The following is a 19,595-nucleotide window of genomic DNA, read 5'->3' as shown; positions in this document are numbered from 1 at the left end:
CTGTGTGTCAAGTTCTTCCTCATATCCCCCCTGAAACAAATGCCCAAAACCTTAAACTTGTTCTCCCATGCTTGTGTATAATCACCTAATTGGAACAGCTTTCTCCCCCTATTTTATCTAAACCCATCACAAAGTTTTACACACCTCTTTCAAATCTCCTCACAATCTCCCTTGGTTCAAGGGATAACACCAAATCCACCAGAGTGTCCTGGAACCGTTCTGGGAAACCACCCCTCACACAGGGCAGCTCAGTGACTTAGTGCCAAGCACTGCTGCCTCAGTGCCAGGGGCCCAGGTTTGATTCCATTCTCAGGCAACTGTCTGTATGGAGTTTGCACATTCTCCCCATATTTCCTCTGGGTGCTCCTGTTTCCTCGAACAATTCAAAGGTATGTGAGTTAGACGGATTGGCCATGCCGAATTGCCCATAGTATCTAGGGGTGTGTAAATTAAGTAGATTAGCCACAGGAAATGCAAGGTTACAGGGAAAGGGTAGGGGGTAGGTCTGGGTAGGATGCTCTTTGGAGGGACAATGTAGACTTGTTGGACTGATTGGCCTGTTTCCACACTGTAGGGATTCTATGATTCTCTGATCTTCCTAAATTGTGGTGACCAGAACAGGATGCTGTACTACAGCTGTGGCTTAATCAGAGCTTCAAAATATTCAGTAGAAATTTTTTCTAAAAGAACTTGTTGCCTCTCATATCTTGCTAACTGCTCTCGCATACAACGTGGGGGTGAGTTAATTCAGTTTACTGGGTGACTGGTTTGTGGTGCAGACGGACACTAACTGTGTGGGTTCAATTCCCACCCTGACTGAGGTTACCATGGAGTATATTTCTCAACTTTTCCCCTCCCTTAGGCTTGGTGACTCTCAGGTTAAACTTATTATCAATTGTCTCTCTCTAATGCGCGAGCAGCCTATGGCCTACTGGAACTATGACCATTTTGCCTGTCGATCCATCTTCAAAGATCAGTGCAATGTTTAGAATTGTTACAGCAAGTTCATGTTGCTTCCCCCATCACTTGCATCAAAATTAAAACGCCTCACATTTCTTTGTAATAATTACTGCCACCTTGTCTGCCTGTTCTGCTGGCCTGTTTTATTGATTTATATCATCCTCACTACTAGCTATACTCCCAAGTACTCAATTATCAGCAAACTTGCCTTAGGTTGGAAAACAACGATTTAATAAACATCAAAATAAGCAAGATCCCCAGCCTGTAACCGAAGCAGTGATTCTTTAAAGATTGGCTATTATATCATGAACTTTTTTCTGCTGTTTTTTAGTTGCTGACTAGATCCTCTCCAGCCCATTGAGGGTAGTCATCTTCTAATTTACTTCAGATTGTTCAAGTCATACTTTTTTGCTAATCTAAACCATACAATATGATTATCACTGGTTACAAAATGCTCACCCACAGACATTTGTCCAGTTTCATTCCCCATCACCAGATCCAGCAATGCCCCCCTCCTAATTTGATCAAGACAATAATTGTCAAGCAAGTTCTCCATTTCAGAAAATCTTTCCCTGTGTTACCTGTTAATTACAAGGAGGCCCTCTTACATCTAGCTTACAAAGGCTGATGAATGCAATCCCATACAAGGGTATTATTTTAAAGACTTGACTTACAAATATCACCCACACTTATTTCACATTGTCCGACAATGTGTTCCAACTTACAAATAAGTTAACTTGGAAGCCGAATCCAGAACAGAATGCTTTTGCAATCCAGGGACTCCTGTACTCGAATATTGATTGGGGTAATATTAAGCATTTGGAACAGTATCTGCACTCCGTGGTTTTTGCATTTTTTGAAAATGTGACCAATGCAAAGGCAGGATACAAGAGGCAGCGCTGAAGGAGTTCCAGTGGTCATGGTCTACATAGATACCAATGATATAGGCAGAATGAGGAAGAGGTTCTGCTGAGGGATTATGAGCAGCTAAGGGCTCAACTGAAAAGCACAATCAAAAAAATAATAATCTTCAAATTATTACCTGAGCCATAAGCTAATTGGCACAGGATCAATATGATTAAAGGGCTAAATGCATGGCTCAAAGATCGGTATGAGAGAAATGGGTTTGAATGCATGGGTCACTGGCACCAGTACTAGGGAAGGAGAGCGAGCTGTTACAATACGAAAGGCTCCACCTATATCATGCTGGGGTCAGAGACATGGCAAAATGTATAAGCAGGGCTATTGATAGAGCTTTAAACGAAATTGTTTAGTTGCATAGAAAATCGAAGTTAGAAGAGAGGTAGGAGTAAGGTTAGTGATGAGACCAGAAAATTACTAGAAAATAAAAGAAAGGGACAGAATGTGTATACATCATGCACCAGGAAATCATGCAAAGGTAGGCAATGTGATAACGGAACAAACTTCAAGGCTTTGTGTCCTGAATGCACAAATGATTTGAAATAAAATCAATGAGTTAGCAGTGCAAATAGGGACAAATAGATATGATTTGATGGCTATTACTGAAACATGGTTGCAGGGAGACTAGATTTGTCCAAGAGTACTGTTTAGGAAGGATAAGCAGGAAGGAAGGTGGTGTAGCTTTGCTAGCAAAGGATGAGATCAGCACCAGAGATCAAGACTTACAATCAGTCTGGGTAATGGAAATTACCAGTCACGGTTTGGAAACAGAAAAGTAAAGTCATCCATGTTGTGAGTAATCTATAGGACTCCAAACAATAGTTCTGCAGTGGGACCCAATTTAAAGCAGCATATACTTGGGCTTGTAAGACAAGTACAGCAATAACTATGGGTGATTTTAATACACATCTGGACTGGATTAGTCAATGTGGTAGGGTTGGGGAACATCACCACCTGCAAACTCCCCTCCAAGCCATTCACGATCCTGACACGATCCATACCATATTGAAAAGCCAAATGCAGACTAGTGATTGGGAAACTTTTATAGGTCAAAGGGATAATCAAAAAAGTTATAAAAAGAGCAAAAGTTAATTATGGAAGAAAACTATTACAGAACATAAAAATGAATTTAAGAATATAAAAGGGAATACAGGTGCTGAAATGAATGTTGGTCCCTTGTAGGTTGAAACCAGGGAATTAATAGTGGGGAACACAGAAATGGCAGAGTCACTAAATCAATATTTTTCACTGCAGAGGACACTTAAACCATCCCAATATTAACAGGATATAGAGGGATTACAGAAAGGCAATAACTTAGAACAATCACCACCAGGCAAAAAGTACTGAGCAAACTTTGAGATTGAAGACAAATAAACCCCTCCTAGGGCTTGCTGGCCCACATCTTAAGTCTGAAATAAAGTGTCAGCAAAGAAATTTTGTAAAATTCATTTGTGGGATTTGGCATTGCTGGCTGGCCAGCATTTATTGCCCATTCTTTGTTGTTCTCGAGAGGTGGTGGTGAGCTGGCTTCTTGAACTGCTGCAGTCTGATCCACAAAGCCATTAGGGAGGCAACTCCAGGATTTTAACCCAGCAACAGTGAAGGAACGGTTATTTATTTCCTGATCAGTATGGTAAGTGGCATGGAGGGGAGTTTGCAGGTGGTGGTGCTCCCATGAATCCGCTGCCTTTGTCTAGGTGGAAGCAGTCATTGGTCTGGAAGATGCTATCTGAGGATCTTTGATTAATTTCTGCAGTGCATCGTGAAGATGCTGAGCATCAATGGTGGCGTGGATGTTTGTGGATGCAGTGCCAATTGATGGGCTGCTTTGTCCTGCTAAGTGTCAAGCTTTTTGAGTGTCGTTGGAGCTGCACCCATCCAGGCAAGGGAGAGGTTTTCCATCACACTTGTGACGTGTATCTTGAAAATGATGGACAGACTTTGGTGAGCCAGGAGGTATGTTACTTGCTGCAGTATTCCCAGCTTCGGGCCTGCTTTTATAGCCACTGTGATAATGTGGTGAGTCCAGTTGAGTTTCTGGTCAATGGTAACCCCTAGGATGTTGACAGTGGGAGATTCAGCGATGGTAACACCTTTGAATGTCAAGGGGCGGTGGCTGGATTGTCTCTTGTTGGTGACAGTCATAGCCTGATATTTGCATGGAGTGAATGTTACTTGCCACTGTCAATCCAAGCTTAGATATTGTCCAGATGATGTTGCATTTGAACAATGGACCACTTCAGTGTCTGAGGAGTCATGAATGGTGCTGAACACGGAGCAATCATCGGTGAACATCCCCACTTCTGACCTTAAGATGGAGGGAAGGTCATTAATGAAGCATTTGAAGATGGTTGTGCTGAGGACACTACCCTGAGGAACTCATGCAGAGATGTCCTGGAGCGGAGATGAACCACCTCTAACAACCACAGCCATCTTTCTCTGTCCCAGGTATGACTCCAACCATTGGAAAGTTTTCCCCCCCCGATACCCATTGATTCCAGTTTTGCTAGGGCATCCCAGACGCCATAATCTGTCAAATGCAGTCTTGATGTCAAGGGCTGTCACTCTCACCTCACCTCTGGAATTCAGCTCTTTTGTTCACATTTGAAGTAAGGCTGTAGTGAAGTAAGGTTGTAGTGAGGTCAGGAACCAAGTGGCCCTGGTGGAACCCAAACTGGGTGTCACTGAGCAGGTGCTGCTTGATACCATTGTTGATGACACCTTCCATCACTTTCCTGATGATCAGAAGTAGACCGATGGAATGGCAATGAGCCAGGTTGGATCTGTCCTGCTTTTTATGCTCAAGACATACCTGGGCATTTTCCACATTGCCAGGTAGATCCCTGTGTTGTAACTGTACTGGAACAGCTTGGAGAACAGCAGCAAGTTCTGGAGCACAAGTCTTCAGTACTATCACTGGAATATTGTCAGGGCCGTAGCCTTTGCAGTATCCAGTGTCTCCAACCGTTTCTGATATCACGTGGACTGAATTGAATTGGTTGAAGACTGGTATCTGTTATGCTGGGGACCACTGGAAGAAGCCAAGTTGGAACTTGCACTCTGCACATCTGTCTGAAGGTTACTGCAACTGCTTCAGCCTTATCTTTTGCACTGACGTTCTAAGCTCTTCCAGTATTGAGAATGGGTATATATGGAGCCTCCTCTTCCAGTGAGCTACCCTTAGATTAGAGCTCTTTTGTGCATGTTAGGATCAAGGCTTTAATGAGGTCAGGTGCTGGGTAATTGTGTTGCAACCGACATGAGTGAGGATATTAGTGAGCAAATGTCACTTGATGGTATGGAGAAAAATGGAAGGGCTCAGAATGACCAAACAGGATTTGTCCTGCATTCTGTGGTCAGGACACAGCTGGAAAAAATTATTTGCTTAAAACCTACTGCAACGTTTCCAGTTCTGACAAAAGAACAAGAAACATCAACTGTGTTGCTTACAGCAAAGCTACTGCCTTACCTGATTATTTCCAGCATTTTGTGCTGTTACTGAGATCTGCACAGAAAGGAAGATGATACCATTTGGCAACTGGAGGCAGCTTCACTATTTAACCTGATCACAACCAACTTTCTACCTCATTTGTTTTTCCATGCTATCCTTCAACTAGCAGTTCTTTTGTATCCATAATTATGCTGAATGAGCAGTCACAGCTGAGGTACATATTACAAAAGTTCATAACTCGTTGACTCTAGCTCCTCATCTCAGTCCTAAATAAGATGAGGCCCCTAAATCTAAGTTCCCCAGCCTGAAAATAACATGCCGCAAACAAACTGACTTGCCAAGTCTTTTAAGTATTTCATATTCCAACAAGATAATTTCGTAACCATCTGAAAACCAGGGCATATAAACTCAGACTGCTCAAATCTCTTATTCAACAATTCTTTATTCAGGAATATACAGGACAAACTAAAATAATTGTAAATTTAAACCGACTACAGTGTTGAAACTTAAAAAGTTTATTATCAAAACTCTGCCAAACAAAATTTACATTTTATAGTCTGAACATGATAATTAAGCTACTGAGTGTATTTGCTACTCAGGATATAAATGCAACAGAAATCAATATTCACATCAACAGGTGTTGGCAGTGAGCTGGTGGAGATGCCTCTGTACCTACTCCCAGCCAGTTGGGAATGAAATGTAGAAAGCCCGACACGCTCCTGTTGAGGCCAGGGTTCGCCCACCACTCTCAAAACTGAAGAATCCTCCCTCAAAATTGGCGCCTGTGAAACAAGGACTTTTAACACAGCATAGATGGAAACATTAGTTGCCATTGGTAACTGGATCCTCTTCCATATCTTCCTCTTCAACTTCATCAGTAGGCCCTAGAACATGAGAGCAAACCATTTATCTGAGTTTGTATTTATTCAAACACTAAAGTTACACAGAAGAAACATTTGCCACTTTTAATAAATCACATTTCATTTGACTAGCTTCTGAAGAGAGATGTTGCATGTGCAATGGAACAAGTGAGCCATCCCACAGCATATGCAAGCCTCACCTGAAACATAAGGCAACAGAACATAGAGAGAAGCAAAACGTAGGTGTCCCACAAGGCAGTCACTTGATCTGCATTTAGTCTCTGTCACTGGACTTGAAACATTAACTGTTTTCTCTCTGCAGGTGCTGCCATAGCTACTGAGTTTCTCCAGCAATTTCTGCTTTTATTTGTTTCAGATCTCTTGCATATGTATTTCTTTGTTTTATTTTGCCTTTCAGTCCAGTCTGAGGTGTCCTGAAGTGGCTGCAAGTCCAGTGCACGAATGGGATGATTTCAGTTATTTGCACTTTAATGTCTCAACTTTGGTTCCCAGAAATCTTTCAATGTTGTTCAGCACTTTCTCTGATCAGCCATCTCTATTTTCCTTAAGCAGAAGCTAAGGCTGCCAAAGAGTTAACGGGTATATTTGACCACTCCATTGATACGTGATCCCTAAAGCATTTCTGCTGTCCTCCTAGCAGTCTCCAACTGTGACTGGAGTTCTGAAGAAAACAGTTGTTTGAAAACACGCACCACCCAATGTAGCTGACTGATCATTACCCATGCTAGCTTGTAAGCAGATTCTGTTGTACCACCTTTACTGCCAACAATTTTGTACAGTTTTACGAAGGCTCCAGTGGTGATGTTTCTCCATGTTTTGAAATGTCTGCTGTGTATTTTCCATTCTCTGAAGCCTATTGAAGCATGAGGATCATTGCTGGCTGGTAAACCATGGCCTTAGACTCAGATTTGAGATCCTGCTCCTCAAATGTCATTTTCCCCAGATGAACAAGGACTAAGTTGATTGATAGGAAATGAAGGTTTTCATTACCTATGCCTGCTTTTGGCAAGATGATATACACAGAACACAAGTTGTTTCAACGTTTACTGGGAAGTTGTTATATTATGGGAGCCAGCTGAAAATTAGTTTTCCAGGTTTTTGAGAAGATTTGTAGCTAGGGTTGTGGAGGAGATTGCAGTCTTGCTCACCAAGCCAGTGTGTTTGATTGCAGAGGTTTCATCACCCTGTTAGGTAGTATCGCCTGTGCACCTCTGATGAAATGTTGTTGTTCTGTCCAACTTGTTATTTGTATGTCTCGATTTGCTGGGGTGGCTGGCATCACTTTCGGTTCTGTTTTTCAGTGGTTTGTATATCAAGTCCAGTTCAATGTGTTTGTTGGACTCTGGATGGAATGCCAGGCCTCCAGGAATTCCCTGGCATGTCTCCATTTGGCTTGGGCAATTATTGATAGCAGTCAAATTTGCATCCTCCTTTGTCAGTGTGTATTGAAACCAGTGAGAATTGATTGTCTCTCCGGGTGGCTACTTGGTCTTCATGTATTTTTATTGTCAGTTTTCTTCCAGTTTGGACTATGTAATGTTTTTCACAGGCCTTGCACGGTATTTTGTGTATTACATTAGTTTTATTGATTGTGGGTATGGGATCCTTTACATTCGTCAGCAACTATCACAGGTTGGTTGTTGGTTTGTGGGCTACGCCGATACCTTGGGGTATGAGCAGTCTTGTGATCGTCTCTAATAGGTCTCTGATGTGCAGTAGGGTGACTAGCATGTCTGGCTGTGTTGTGTCTTCTTGTTGTGGTCTGTCGCAGAGGTAAAAGCATATTGTCCTTTTTGGGTATCTATTCCTTTTAAAAACTCCTGATAAGTGCTCCTGTTCTGCTTAGTGCAATTCCAGATTTCTGCAGTGTGTCATGGCTCGTTTGAATAACGTCCTGATGCAGCTCCATTTATGGGTGTTAGGGTGGATGCTGGTGTAATTAAGTACCTGGTCCATATGTGTGGATCTTTCTATAAAAGCCAGTCTGGCATCCCCCATTGTTCTTACATTCTCCCGTTACGTCGAGGAAGGGTAGTCAGTTATTGTTCTCTTCTCCTTTTGTGAATTTTATTCCGGTGTGGATATTGTTTATGTGTCCGTGGGTTTCTTCTAATCTTGGGTGTTCGACAATCACGAAGGTATCATCTAAAAAATGGACCCAGAGTTTGTGTTGTATAGAGGGGAGTACTCTGTTTTAACCTTTGCATTACCGCTTCTGCGACCAGTCCTGATATGAGGATCTCACTAGTACTCTGTTGATTTGTTTGAATATACGGTTGTTGAAGGTGAAGATGCTGTCGGTGTTGTGGGAAGCCTGTTTTCCTGATTCGTCCAGCAATGTGGCAACTATCTCTTTGGCTAGGTCATTGTTAATGGATGTAAATAGTGCTTTTTTAGGTGTTTAATGAAATGCTTGCTTTCTCCCGTTTTATAGTAGTAGTAAACAATATTCTTTGAGTGACCAAATACACAAGCATCATCTGCATAATGCAGTTCCATGACTGAGGCAAGAGTGATTTTGCTTTTGGTCTGAAGGTGATGCAGGTTGAACAGTTGCTGTCTGTTTTGCAGATTATTCCCACGAGTAGGCAATTTGCTGGAAGGGACTGCAGTATTGCACTCCTAAAGACATCATGATCAGGTATGTCAAGTACCACACCTCCTTATGTTTGTGCCTGGTCTCTGATTGCTTTTTTTAAATCACAATACAATGCAGCTAATTACACCTGAAGCTCACTAAATTTATTGAGCCTGTTGCGTGCATTTAAGGCACATGCCCGCTGTCTCATTTTTTTTTCCTCTAATGACAATTATTTATCATCATCCTCTGTCTTCCATGCATCTCATTAATAATGCTACAAACAGACACCACCTCATCCAAACCTGCCAAATTTAAACACTCCCACATCACATTAGTTACATCTTTGCACGGACTCTGGTGCCAGCCCCCAAGTTTAACTTGTCCATCATGTCTACAACTGATCACAACACATTTAGTTGAAACTCTCCCTTGTTTAACCCCATATAAATCTATGTTGCCTCACTTGAGTAATCTAAAAATTACTACTTTGAGGTTCTGCTACTGAAAATGCTCTTGAGCTTCTGAAACCATCTGCAATATCTCAGTTCACCCTACTTATACCACAGGTTCCGTCATAGACTGAGACTACTGGTTGCTCCCCTTCCATATACATCCCCACAGATATTTATTCCTATCTGCTCATTTGGAAGAAAACACACACATTCCAAATTCCAGAACTGAGAGATTTCCTAATAAAATCTTTAGTTTTTTAACCGAGTTACCTTGTCCATCAGTAGGGTACTTAGTACTGGTCTTATCTGGCATTGAGATAAGACCAGTATCTTATCTGATCTTATCAGACATTAACAGGACTGTGATTAATGTCAGTCACGGGACATGTTAAGGTTCTCCAGATGTAGCTATCATGGTTTTGTCATTTTATCCTTGAGGGGGCAAAGAATTGTGTCTCAAGAACAATGGATATCCAATGATAGGACAATTGTGCACATCAAGAATTGAATGGATTTAGTAACAAAATAGCTTTTCCTTGCTCAGGAATCTTTGATGATGCATCTCCAAATGATTAACACTCACCAGACTTCCTGTCCCTTCCTGGGATCTGTCCAGCCTGCAGCATGCCTTTCAGTTTCTCCACCTCAGCCAGTGTTGATGCATTCGCAATAGCATTCTGCAAATCAAATAGGGATTTTAACTTAATTTCAGCATACAGTATTTCAGAATGATGAAGATTCAGGATCCTTCAATACTCCCCAAGCCTTCAGCAATTTCACAATTCTGTGCTTAATTACTACAATGCATGAAGCATAGGTGACCAGGCAAAATAGCTACAGCAAACAAGGAGAATTGATTAGGATTTTAGTAAGGCATTTGACAAAGTCCCATATGGCATACAAGTCAAAAATGTCAAATTCTCTCAACACGGGGTAGTATGTCAAATTAGATTGAAAGTTGGCTTAGTAACAGGAAATAAAAAGGTAATGGTCATACTGCTATTTAATTTATACATTAACAATTTGGACTTGAACATGGGGGCACAACTGGGACGTTTGAGACAATAAAAAATTGGCTGTGTAGTGGATCATGTAGAGACTAGCTGTAAGCTCCAAAATCTTGTAAATGGGTTGGTGTAGTAGGTAGGAAAGTAGCAGATGCAGTTCATAGAATATTTAGTGTGTGGAAACAGGCCATTCAACCTAACAAGTCTATACTGACTGTCTGAACAGCATCCCATCCAGACTCACCCCCAACCCTATCCCTGTATTTTCCATGGCCAATCCACCTAACCTGCACATCTTTGGACTGTGGGAGAAAACTGAAGCAGCTAACGTAAACCCACACGGACACAGGGAGACTGTGCGAACTCCACATAGATAGTCACCCAAGGCTGAAACGAACCTGGGTCCCTGGTGCTATTAGACAGCAGTGCTAACCACTGAACCACACTTAACAACTCTGCTAAGTGTGAGGTAATGCATTTACGGAGTCAAATAGTAGAAGGGAATACACAATAAATAGAAATACACTGAGGGGGTAAATTGAGAGATCTCGGTGTGCAAGTGCATAAGTTCCTAAAGGTAGCAGTACCGGTAGATAAGGTTGTAAAGACGACATACGGAATGCTCTCGTTCAAGGGTGGAGGTATAGAATACAAAAGTAGAGCTAGAACGATGAAACTGAATAAGATACTGATGAGGCCACAATTGGAGTATTGTGTGCAATTCTGGTGACCATATTACTGGAAGGACATAATTGTTCAGCAGAGAGTGCAGAGAACATTTACTAAAATGTTGCCAGAGTTGGGCTCTTTTCTTTGGAACAGAGAAGGCTGAGGGGGTCATGAATGAGGTATAGCAAACTGTAAGGGGTAGGGTAGCGTGGATCGGAGGAATCTGTTTACCTTGACAGATTGCAAAATCCACGGGTCATTGATTCCAGAAGGATTAGACAGGACGCGAGGAAAATCCTTTTTAAGCAGAGGGTGGGGGTGTCTGGAATTCACTCCCTCAGTTGGTGGTAGAGGCAGAGACCTCAAGTTCTTTCAAAAAGTACATCAATCTGCATCAAAAGTGCTGTTGAGAGAGCACGAGAGAGAGAGATGCCAGGAGCCGGTGTATCAGGGTAGGTAATGTACGTGAGTAGACAGGTTCACGCTCTAAAATTGTTGAACTTGATTCTGAATCCTGAAGACCGTAAGGTTCCCAAGATGATGAGTCATTGTTCCTCCAGCTTGAATTGAGCCTCACTGAAGTACTGCAGCATGCCTGAGGTAGCAGTGTTGGCATGTAAACATTGTGCACTGAAGTGGGAGGTAACTGGAAGCTCAAGATCATTTTTATAGACACAACGCAGCGATCCTACAAAGTGGGCAGAGATAATGGGAACTGCAGATGCTGGAGAATCCGAGATAACAAAGCGTGGAGCTGGATGAACACAGCAAGCCAAGCAGCATCTTAGGAGCACAAAAGCTGACGTTTCAGGCCTCGACCCTTCATCAGAAAGACCCTTTTCTGATGAAGGGTCTAGGCCCGAAACGCCAGCTTTTGTTCTCCTAAGATGCTGCTTGGCCTGCTGTGTTCATCCAGCTCCATGCCTTGTTAACCCAGTCTGAGTTTTATCTTTCAAGTGTCGAGGAGGCTGCACTGTGAGCAGCAAATAAAATTGACTTGATTGAGTGAAGCCCAGGTAATCATTTTGTTTTTCTTCTTTGCCTTTTCAAAAAGTGGAAGAGAGGGTGTGTTTAATAATAGAGTTGGTAGAAATGGCAGAGCATTTTGTTAAATGTAGAGGAGCAAGTGGGTAAAATACTATCAAGAAATTTTGGAAGCAGTGAGGGCACAAGCACAAGAAACGAAATTCATTCAGTACCAACATATGCCCACAAGTTTCTGTCTCACATCACTTTGATTTTCCATGCACGCTGAATCTACCCTCTATCACTGACATCATTTAAATGAAGCTCAACATAACCTTGAGGAAGAGTATTGCATCTTTCAATTCAGCTCTTTAAATAAAGCCTCCTAAAATCAGAGTGCAACAACTTCAGATCATAATCGGTGCCCAGAAATAATGGTTCTGCTTTAACATTAAACCACCTCGAGATACACCTTGCTCTTTATTTGATGCAATTTCACCTGTCTTTACATCACACCATCAGCTCTTTGTTACTTAATTGCTACTTTCCAGTCTCAGACATTCCTGTTTAATCTTTCTTACTATCAACACCTTCCTTGCCTGACTTAAAAATTGTTACATCTCTCACCTCTCCCAATTCAAACAAAAGGTCATTGACCTGCAATATTAATGCTTTCTTCAGATTAGATTCCCTATGGTGTGGAAACAGGCCCTTCGGCCCAACAAGTCCACACTGCCTCTTGGAGCATCCCACCCAGACCCATTCCCATCCCCTTATAACCCACACAGCCCTGAACACTATGGGCAATTTTGCATGGCCAATCCATCTAGCTTGCACATCTTTGGACTGTGGGAGAAAACCGGAGCACCTGGAGGAAACCCATGCAGACACGGGGAGAATGTGCAAACTCCACACAGACAGTTAACTGAGGCTGGAATCGAACCCGGGTCCCTGGCACTGTGAGGGTGCAGTGTTAACCACTGAGCCACCGTGCCGCCCCCTTTCTGTTCCTTCAGATGCTGATGAATCCTGATAAAGGGTGTAAACCCAAAATGTCAGCCTTCCTGCTCCTCTGGTGCTGTCTGACCTGCTGTGTTCCTCCAGCTCCACACTGTATTGCCTCTGACTCCAGCATCTGCAGTTCTTTCTACCTCTGAACAGCTAAGTCTGTTCTCCAGGTAGGGAAGTCCAAAACTAGAGGGCGTAGACTTAAGATGAGGGGGAAAAGATATAAAAAGGTACCCGAGGGGCAAGTTTTTCCACACAGATGGTGGTACATATATGGAACAAGCTGCCAGAGGAAATGGTAGAGGTGGGGACAATTACAACATTTATTAGACATTTGGACAGGAAGGGTTTAGAGGAATATGAGCAAAACATAGGAAAATGGGACTAGTTCAGTTTAGGAGACCTGGTTGGCATGGATGAGTTGGGCCAAATTATCTTAAAACCTTTGCTGTCAAATAATAACTATCCCCTCTCCTAGACATGTGCTCCCCAAATGCCTCACATTCTGCTCGTCACCCTGAATCCTTCTCCATTTAATGCCACAGTTTCACACTTTCTCCTCATCCTGTATCAAACCCCAACCAGAGCCACTGTCCCCAAACTCTCCCAATAACATTGAATTTTCCATGGGTCAATTATCTTTGGATTGAAAATGGTTAGCCATCCCTATGCCACTCTGTGCCAAAGCCATCCCTGCTCCAACAGTTCTGCATAGAGACTTCTTTTACCTGCCAGCAACATATAAAAGATCAGTATTACGGAAATTCAGTGTCTTCAAAGACTAACATCACAGTTCCACTTAACTGACCACAAGCTCCAGCAGAGATCTGGGCTCTATCCAATTGTGTTTGCATATTTGTCTTCGCATCTATTAACAGCTCCAGTGCTAGTTGTACAGTTTGTATTATTTAGTCCAGTGATTGCCTATCTCTGAATCAAGAAGGTATCTGACTAATGAATATATTGGAAGAAGGAAGTACAGCGTCTACTAGATTCACCAAATATTATTCTGCCCTATTCATGTCTCACCTGACCTTCCTGGTAGATTTTTGCTGGTTAAATATGACAATGAGTTGGACCAAATTAAGTCAGCTGTAACCTAACTGAATGGCAGAGTAGATCTTTACTACGGACCACAGGATAACTCGCTCAAAAATATATTGAGAGTCCAGACTCTAACTTCTTTTTTGATTTTAAATGTAAGAGTTTATTTTGTTGGCTTTGAGCAGACTATTTGGCACCTCTGTCTCAACCTTTCTTCATACAATAGAGGGACAAAAACACCTTTTGAGGACATAGTATCACACCTCACTCCTCTTTCTCTGATCATTTCATGCAAAAACTTTACCTCAAGCTCAATCGAAGTCAGTATTAGTCGAGCACTGCCTTTAATACTATCGCCCCTTTTATCTCATTTGTTTTCCAAAATCAGTAAAATTTCTTGCTTATGTTTTAAGTTTTCGGCACTGTCCAAGGGCAGCTCCCCACCGCCTAGCCCATGATTGTCCACGTTCTCTTCAGTCCCTTCATTTCAAATTTCCTGCTTTATCCTTTATATGTTACCCATCGAATACAGACACAACTTACCTTAATTGCTTCTACTTCAGGTGCAGAAGGACCAGTCTTTTTCTTCTCTCCTGACAATCCTGCACCTGGTGTGAAACTTCAAAACAAAATACACAGCCAGTCATTTAGGAGTCCCCTAAAATCTTCTCTGGACCTTTAAAGCCACAAAGTTCAAAAACCAGTGCAGTATCTGATCTTTTCATAAACTGATACATTTTACAGTGCTCCCTGTATGGAGCATTACTTGAAATAGCTTCCCTCAGAAACAACATTGTGCTGGAAAGGCAGCAGTTTAGCAGTGATCAAGAAACCAGCAATTTGTAAAGTCTGACCTTTCTCTTCCCACATTAACAGAACAGCCTTTTCTTTATCAGGCTGATTTTTACCTAACAATAAACTCCAACTCATGTTTCTGAGGCAAGACATCAAGTCAAATTTAGTATCTGTATCTTACGTCTTTGTTTTCTTGGTAATTTCCTTTGCAAGTTGCGCCCCACGTTTGCCTTTGAACATTCGATCCGCTTCCTGACGTTCCTGTGGCAATACATCACATCTAGTTACAGTCGACTCTTTCCAGTCAAGTAGCATCTGCCCATAGTTCGAGGATACAATGACATAATCTACACTATACTTTACTTTAGGGAGCAGACAAGGCAACAGGATCAGATTGGAATCCCAGAAATGTCCACCGCTTACACCTATTTACCAAGGTGGGAACAACTTCAAAGAAACCTTTGCTCAGTCATCAGAAAGATCAACATGTTGAAGTTCACACTGGGGAAAAACTGAACATCCATCTGCCCTAAAAAACACTGATAGCTTCAACAGGGGCAACAACTGCAATGACCGGTTGAACTCAAAAAAGCAAGGCTCTGGGGAAAAAAACAGGGGTGTGGGTATAATCAAAATATAGCAAATCTTCACAGAAAGCATTCAGATGTCAAAGATTTAGCACATTTAATTCAAGATAGAGGGCAGATTTTAAAGTCAGCATAATATAAAAAGTGTCTTATTATCCTGTCTGAAACATCTTGTAATGTTTTATTAAAGACACAGCACAAATGCAGGTTCCTGCTGTCAAGCTTAAAAAATTTAGTATCCACTTCATTCCAAAAACACAATTATGATACTGATTTACTTAATGTGTTTTTGTTAATTTCTAGGAATGAGGTAGAAGCAGGGCAACAGCTTTAATATCTTAATGCTTAGACTGAACACTGGAAGTAACATCATGAGCCCAGGTAATTAAAGTCAGCAAACATAGCATAAAACCCACCTACATGGTACAATTGGCCACAGTGGGTCTTTCAATCTAAATCGCTAACAAAAAAAAAGTGTCAGGAAAAACTCTCCAGTCAAAATCCCAAAATTGGAGTATGCAATTTTATGGTAAAATTAAACCACATCTTAAGATCCAAGCAGGTAACAATAACAAATAATTTAAAATTGCAATATTGGCCTGGGAGTATAACCAAGTAAAGAACACGGCCAATTCCAGTGTACTATTTCCCAAGTTCCAGCAGAGTAAGAAACTCAGATCAATAGTTCTGCGACAGAAAACAGTCCTTCAATGTTATAACTGTAGAGAAGATGCATCAACAACTCACCAACAACACGAACTCCAGCAACAATCAGCAATAGGGGTACTGATCAGAAGTTCATAAGAAATAGGAAGAGGAGTAAGCTGGCTGGCCCACCATTCAGCAGGATCACGGCTGATCCAATATTCCTCATATCCAACGTTCTGCCCTTCCCTCAAGTCTGATTCCCCTACCGATCAAAAATCTCACAAAGCCAGGAGTATACTATTGGTCACTCAACAGCCAGCAGGGGATAGAGGACAGAATATGTGGACAGATTTTGGAAAGATGTAAAACAGCAGGGTTGTTGTGATGGACGATTTTAACTTCCCCTATATCGACTGGGATTCCCTTTGTGCTTGGAGCTTAGATGGGGCAGAATTAGTAGGACCATTCAGGAGGGTTTCTTGATGTCGCATGTAAATAGTCCAACCAGGGAAAGGGTTAATGGAGAATTTTGTTCTGTAGGTAGCTGTTGGAGAGTAAATCCACATCAGACACAGCAGCATTTCAAATGACAGTTGATAAGAGTTCAGAAGCAACAGGTTCCTGCGAGAATGAAGGGTATGTATGACCAGGAATGTTATGACCTTGGTCAAAAAGTAAAAGGAAGCATATGTAATGTCTAGGAAGATGGGAACTGACGAAGCCCTTGAAGTATACAAGGAAAATAGGAAAGAAATTAAGCAAGGAATTAGAGGGGCTAAAAGGGGTCACAAAAAGTTGTTAACAAACAGGATTAAGGAGAATTCTGAGGCTTTTTATACATATATAAAAAGCAAGACGGTAACCATGGTAATAGTTGACCCACTTAAGCACAAAGGAGTGAATCTATGAGTGGTAGGTGAGGTCCTAAGCAAATACTGTGTGTCAGCTATCACCAAAGAGAAGGAATTAGTGGAGGATGATCTCAGGGAAGGGAGTGTTGAATTTCTAAACCAAGTTGCTATTAAAAAGGAAGGGGTGATGTGTGGCTTAAAAAGTATTAAGGTAGATAAGTCCCCGGGTCCTGATGGGATCTATCACAGAATATTGAGAGGCAAGGAATGAAATTGCTGCAGCACTGACAGACATCTCCGTATCCTGTGTGGCCACATGTAAGGTCCAGAGGTCTGCAGAATAGCTAATGTTGTCCCATTGTTTAAGAAGGGTAGAAGGGATAATCTAGGAAATTACAGGCCTATGTGGAAAAGATTCTCAGGGACAAGATCAATACACCTTTAGAAGAGAATGAACTTATTATTGCACAATAGACAGCATGACTCATTACCTTGGTTGAGTTTTTTGAAGAGGTGATGAAGATGATTGACGAAGGCAACATAGAACATAGAACAACACAGCACAGAACAGGCCCTTCGGCCCTTGATATTGCTCCGAACTGTGAGCTAATCTAAGCCCATCCCCCTACACTATCCCATCATCATCCATATGCTTATCCAAGGACTGTTTAAATGCCCCTAATGTGGCTGAGTTAACTACACTGGCAGGCAGGGCAGTCCACGCCGTTACCACTCTGAGTAAAGAACCTGCCTCTGCCATGTCTTAAATCTACCACCCCTCAATTTGTAGCTACGCCCCGTCGTATAAGCTGACGTCAGGCTAAGAAAAAATACTCTCACTGTCCACCCTATCTAATCCTCTGATCATTTTATATGTCTCTAGTAAATCCCCTCTTAGCCTTCTTTTCTCCAATGAGAACAGACCCAAATCCGTCAGCCTTTCTTCATAAGACCTTCGTTCCAGACCTGGCAACATCCTGGTAAATCTCCTCTGCACCTTTTCCAATGCTTCCACATCCTTCCTGTAATGGGGTGACCAGAACTGTACACAATATTCCAAGTGAGGCTGCACTAGTGTTTTGTACAGTTGCAGCATGACATCACGGCTCCCGAACTCAATCCATCTACCAATAAAACCTAACACACCGTATGCCTTCTTAACAGCACTATCAACCTGGGTGACAACTTTCAGGGATCGATGTACATGGATACCAAGGTTCCTCTGCACATCCACACTACCAAGAATCTTTCCATTGACTCAGTATTCTGCCTTCCTATTATTCTTCCCAAAGTGAATCACCTCACATTTATCTGCATTGAACTCCATTTGCCACCTTTCAGCCCAATTCTGCAGTTTATCCAAGTCTCCCTGCTACATCTGCCACACAGTCCACCACTCCACCGACTTTAGTGTCATCTGCAAACTTACTAACCCATCCACTTATGCCTGCGTCCACGTCATTTATAAAAATGACAAACAGCAGTGGTCCCAAAACAGATCCTTCAGGCATACCATCAGTAACCAGACTCCAGGCTGAATATTTTCCATCAACCACCACTCGTTGCCAAAGCAGGTGATGATGTCTACATGGACTTCAGTAAAGCCTTTGACAAGGTCTGATGCAGAAGGTGAAGTCAAATTCTATCAGGGGTGAGCTGGAAAGATGAATAAAGAACTGGCTTAGTCATAGGAAACAGAGGATAGCAGTGGATGGATGCTTTTCAGAATGGAGGGTTGTGACTAGTGGTGTTCCACAGGGATCAGTGCTGGGACCTCTACTGTCCATGTCCTACGTAAATGATTTGGAGGAAATCATAGTTGGTCTAATTAGTAAGCAGGTGGATGAAACAGATGGGGGGAGTTGTGGATAGTGAGGAGGGTTGTCAGAGGACATAGATCAGTTGGAGATATGGGCAGAAAAATGGCAGATGGAGTTTAATCCACACAAATATGAGGGGATGCACTTTGGGAGGTCATGTACAGGTGGAAATTATATAGTGAATGGCAGAACTCTTGGGAGTACTGATATACAGAGGGATCTGGGTGTGCAGGCCCACAAATCACTGAAGGTGGCAGTGCAGATAGATAAACTAGTAAAAAAGGCATACGGCATGCTTGCCTTCATTGGAAGAGGCACTGAGTATAAGGATAGATAGCTGCAGCTTTATAGAACTTCAGTTCAGCCACACTTAGAATATTGCACACAATTGTGGTCACCACACCACCAGAAGGATGTGGATGCTTTGGAGAGGGTGCAGAAAAGATGTTGCCTGGTATTTTAGCTCTGAAGAAAAGTTGGATAGACTGGGTTTGTTTTCACTGGATCGCAAGAGGGTAAGGGGTGACCTGATATAAATTTATAAGATTGTGAATGGCATGGATAGAATGAAAAGTATGAGGCTTCCCCACCACCCCCCGTCAAGGCGGAGCAGTCAATTACTGGGGGATACAAGTTCAAGATGCAAGGGGAGAAGTTTAAAATAGATGTGAGGGGCAAGGTTTTCACACAAAGGAGGGTGAGTGCCTGGAACACACTGCCAGAGATGGTGGTGGTGAATGCAGATACAATAGCAGCATTCAAGAAACATCTGAACAAATACACAACTAGGAAGGGATTAGAGGGATACGGAACCTGTAAGTGAAGACAGTTTTAGTATGGAAGGGCAAAATGTTTTGAGGCAGGCTTGGAGGGCCAAATAGCCTGTTCCTGTGCAGTATTGTTCTTTAGATACAAGGACTCTATCCCGCAACTCTCTATGAGAAGGATTTCCAA

General features: G+C 42.2%; 1 protein-coding gene across 1 annotated transcript in view; it reads right to left on the bottom strand.

Annotated features, from left to right (window-relative positions):
- Positions 1-5,756: 5,756 nt before the first annotated feature.
- snrpa1 (small nuclear ribonucleoprotein polypeptide A') overlaps positions 5,757-19,595 on the bottom strand; it is a 32,071-nt gene continuing 18,232 nt past the window's right edge. Inside the window, exons 6-9 of the mRNA XM_048563013.1 lie at positions 14,917-14,996; positions 14,484-14,559; positions 9,830-9,923; positions 5,757-6,216 (exon numbers count right to left, since the gene is read on the bottom strand). Of these exons, the coding sequence (XP_048418970.1) occupies positions 6,155-6,216; positions 9,830-9,923; positions 14,484-14,559; positions 14,917-14,996 (312 nt within the window). The 3' untranslated portion in view covers positions 5,757-6,154. The remainder of the gene's footprint in view (positions 6,217-9,829; positions 9,924-14,483; positions 14,560-14,916; positions 14,997-19,595) is intronic.

Source organism: Stegostoma tigrinum, chromosome 33 (assembly GCF_030684315.1).
Source record: "Stegostoma tigrinum isolate sSteTig4 chromosome 33, sSteTig4.hap1, whole genome shotgun sequence".
In the NCBI taxonomy this organism is placed as follows: Eukaryota; Metazoa; Chordata; class Chondrichthyes; order Orectolobiformes; family Stegostomatidae; genus Stegostoma; species Stegostoma tigrinum.
The sequence above is the reverse complement of the archived record's forward strand: the minus strand, read 5'-3'. Positions and strand labels throughout refer to the sequence as shown.